Consider the following 3673-nt stretch of genomic DNA (forward strand, 5'->3'; position numbering starts at 1 on the left):
CTAGGGACTCCAGGAATCGAGAGATATGCTCACGTGCATTTCCGGTGCCGTTGTACATACTGAATTGGGGATAAGAGTATCCTCTTGGAAGAAGAATTATCTGCATTTCAAGTGGGTAAGGGGGTTGATGCTGATGCATGTCTATTTCATCACTTTTTAAGAAGTTGCTCCAAATCCTCTCGTGTGACAAAATTGAACGGTTGATTTCTCTCCAATGGGGTTCTGGCACGAATCCCTTCGTCCACGGAGATGCGCTCTGCTGAGGTGCCAGCTCCAGGGGCGTTGGAGGTATTTCCCATCGGCTCTGGATGGCGTGATTCCTGCGGTAGCCGTTCTGTCAGGGCCTTGAGAAAGATGAGTACTTCTTTCTGAGTCGAGACCATGTCCGTGTGGGCTCTAGCAAGAACCTCGTGTCGTTCCATCAAATAAACGATGGTGATATAGGGGCGGCTCCCTCTGGCTCCTCCGGTTTCTCGTCTCGTCGGTGGGGTAACTGGAGCCTTAAGTGGTGGTTGGAGGCGTCATGCTTGACGAAGCATTAGGGGTGGTAGCGGCAGCTCTGGCCCTGGTAACTGGAGGTGTAGCGCCCGAAGGAGCACTTTCGGTGCTGCCAGGATTAGCAGGTTGTGCAGAAACATTAGAGGTGACAACGGCTCTGGCCCTGGTTATTGGTGGTGTAACACCTGAAGGAGTGCTTTCAGTGCTGCTGGGATCAGTAGGTGGTGTAGTGATGCCGCTGGAAGGAGAGTTAACACCAGGGACAGATTCCACGTTGGTGTTCTCGGAGCTTGCAGCTGATCCGGATCTGAGTTCCACCATGTTGAAGTTGGAATTGAAAGGTGATACTGGAAATTGGAAATCGATATTGCAACCGAGAGATTTATCTCCCACTGTGGTCGCCAATTGTTTTAGGGTGAAAACAGTTTCTGCTGGTTTCGGTAATTTCGTGTGTTGTGGGTGAGAAACGAGTCTTGACCTTAAACAATATACTGCAAGGGAGTACTTTATATTCGAGAGATCAATCTGTACAAATCCGGCCTAAACCAAGAAATGGCCGTTCCAGACTTGTTTCGGTCACAAAGTGAAGGAGAATGGTTGGTTTTGGGGAGGGAAGCGAAGAGAGTATTGAGAGCAGAGTATAGTTGATTCTGGAAGAGTAGTTGTTTGACTTGTATCAGAAAGTGAAAGCTAACAGATAGGAAAGCTAACAAGTGATTTCTGAGTGTTGTATGCTCCTGACCAAAACTTGTCGTTTGGTGGAAATAGGTGAGACCTATTTATACAAGTCGCAACGAAACGTACCATGGTCATGTAAGAATTGGAAACAGTTTGAGTAAATGGAAGGAAAAGATAATGGGTAACGCCTGGAATTGATGTTTCCATAATGAAGGAAACGTTTTACCATTATTCCTTGTATTTACTAACCGCCTCATTCTTATGACACTTTCTTGTAACGGGCATAATGTACGTCGCATGCTGTAAATTGCCAAACCAATACCCTAATGAGAATCCTCCAGTTTATGACATGCATTGATGTCTCGAGTGTTTTCGTGGAAAACATGTAGCATGTTTTTGTTGTTTAGAAAGTTGAGCTTGGAAGACTTGCCGGCTCGGTGGTGACCCTCGACGGTCGAGATTTTGCATCTTGGGAGAAAGGGTAGTCGTTGATTATTGCAACCCTTCGTTTGGTAGCTAGCGGCATGAAAGCATGGCCGGCATGGCTTTGACGTAGTTCGGTGTGGCCAAGCTAGGATTTTGTCATAGTTTAGGCGCGACCAAAAACTATGGTTTTGGCATAGTTTGGGCGCGGCCAAAATTAGGGGTTGGCGTTGGGCCAAAAGCTACCACGCGTTGGCTGGTGACCTCGGAAGGCTAAGATTTGCATCTTAGATGAAAGAGTGGCCGTTGATTGTTGCAAACCTTCGTTTTGGAAGCCAGCGGCGTGCAGGAAAGGCTGGCATGGTTGGCATGCCTTGGCGCGGAGATGTGGCTAGCACAACATGCCATTGGTACATGCGGCATGGTTGGCCTTCCTTGGCGCGGTGATGTGGATGGCACGGCATGTCATTGGCACATGCGGGATGGTTGGCATGCCTTGGCGCGGAGATGTGTCTGGCACGGCATGCCATTGGCACATGCGGCATGGTTGGCATGCCTTCGCATGGAGATTTGCCTGGCTCGACATGCCATTGGCACATGTGGCATGGCTGGCACGGCATGCCATTGGCACATGTGGCATGGTTAGCATGCCTTGGCGCGGAGATGTGGCATGACATGCCATTGGCACATGCATCATGGTTGGTATGCCTTGGCGTGGAAAGGTTGCACGGCATGCCATTGGCACGTGTGGTGTGGCTGGCATGGTTGGCATGCCTTGGGGCGGAGATGTGGCTGGCACGGCATGCCATTGGCACATGTGGTGCGGCTGGCATGGTTGGCATGCCTTGGCGTGGATATGTGGTTGGCACGACATGCCATTGGCACATGTGGCATGGTTGGCATGCCTTGGCGCGGAGATGTGGCTGGCACGGCATGCTATTGGCACATATGGCATGGTTAGCATGCCTTGGCGCGGAGATGTGGCACGGCATGCCATTGGCACATGTGGCATGGTTGGCATGCCTTGGCACGAAAAGGTTGCACGGCATGTCATTGGCACATGCGGTGCGGCTGGCATGGTTGGCATGCCTTGGGTGGCGAACTTGAATGGTTGAGATATGCATCTCAGATAGAAGGGTAGCCGTTGATTGTTGCAACCCTCCGTTTTGGCATCCAGTGGCATGTGGTAGGGTCGGCATGGCTTTGGCATAGTTTAGGCGCGGCCAAAATTAGGGTTTAGTACAAACCGTGATGTTTGTCCTTGGGACGGAGGTTTCCATACGTTAGGAGGCAAACTTGGACGGTTGAGATCTGCATCTCAGATGGAAGGGTAGCCGTTTGATTATTGAGACCTTTCGTTTTGGCAGCTAGCATCGTGCATGGCTTTGGCATGTGTTAGGCGCGACCAGAATTAGGGTTTGCATGAACCGTGATGTTTGGCTTTGGGCCACAAGTTTCCATGCGTTAGGTGGCGAACTTGTGTGGATGAGATTTACATCTCAGAAGGAAGGGCAGTCGTTGATTATTGCAACCCTTCGTTTTGGAAGACAGCGTCGTGCATGGCATGTTGAGACGGCTGGCATGGTCGGCATGCCTCGGTGCGGAGAGGTGGATGGCACAGCATGCCATTGGCACATGTGGCACGATTGTCATGCCTTGGCGTGGAAAGGTTGCACGGCATGCCATTAGCACATGTGGTGCGGCTGGCATGGTTGGCATGCCTTTGCGCGGAGATGTGGCTGGCACGACATGCTATTGACACATGTGGTGCGGTTGGCATGGTTGGCATGCCTTGGCGCGGAGATGTGGCTGGCAAGGCATGCCATTGGCACATGTGGCGCGGCTGGCATGGTTGGCATGCCTTGGCGCGGAGACGTGGCTGGCATGGTATTTCATTGGCACGGTGGTACGACTGGCATGGTTGGCATGCCTTGGTGCGGAGAAGTGGCTGGCATGGTTTGCCATTGGCACGGTGGTGCGGCTGTCATGGTTGGCATGCCTTGGCACGGGGACGTGGCTGGCATGGTTTTCCATTGGCACGGTGGTGCGGCTGGCATGGTTGGCATGCCTTGGC

The 3673-nt window shown here is 51.8% G+C and overlaps 1 protein-coding gene across 1 annotated transcript; it reads right to left on the reverse strand.

Annotated features, from left to right (window-relative positions):
• Positions 1-501: 501 nt before the first annotated feature.
• LOC113280450 (putative protein TPRXL) lies at positions 502-819 on the reverse strand. Its single transcript, XM_026529072.1, has one exon. It carries the CDS (start codon positions 817-819, stop codon positions 502-504), a length of 318 nt encoding a protein of 105 aa, XP_026384857.1.
• Between the last annotated feature and the right edge of the window lie 2854 nt (positions 820-3673).

Source organism: Papaver somniferum, chromosome 5, assembly GCF_003573695.1.
Source record: "Papaver somniferum cultivar HN1 chromosome 5, ASM357369v1, whole genome shotgun sequence".
In the NCBI taxonomy this organism is placed as follows: Eukaryota; Viridiplantae; Streptophyta; class Magnoliopsida; order Ranunculales; family Papaveraceae; genus Papaver; species Papaver somniferum.

Bases quoted from the DNA above. Each gene is read 5' to 3' on its own strand.
- LOC113280450 (XM_026529072.1), bottom strand. From the start codon at position 819: ATGGTGGAACTCAGATCCGGATCAGCTGCAAGCTCCGAGAACACCAAC.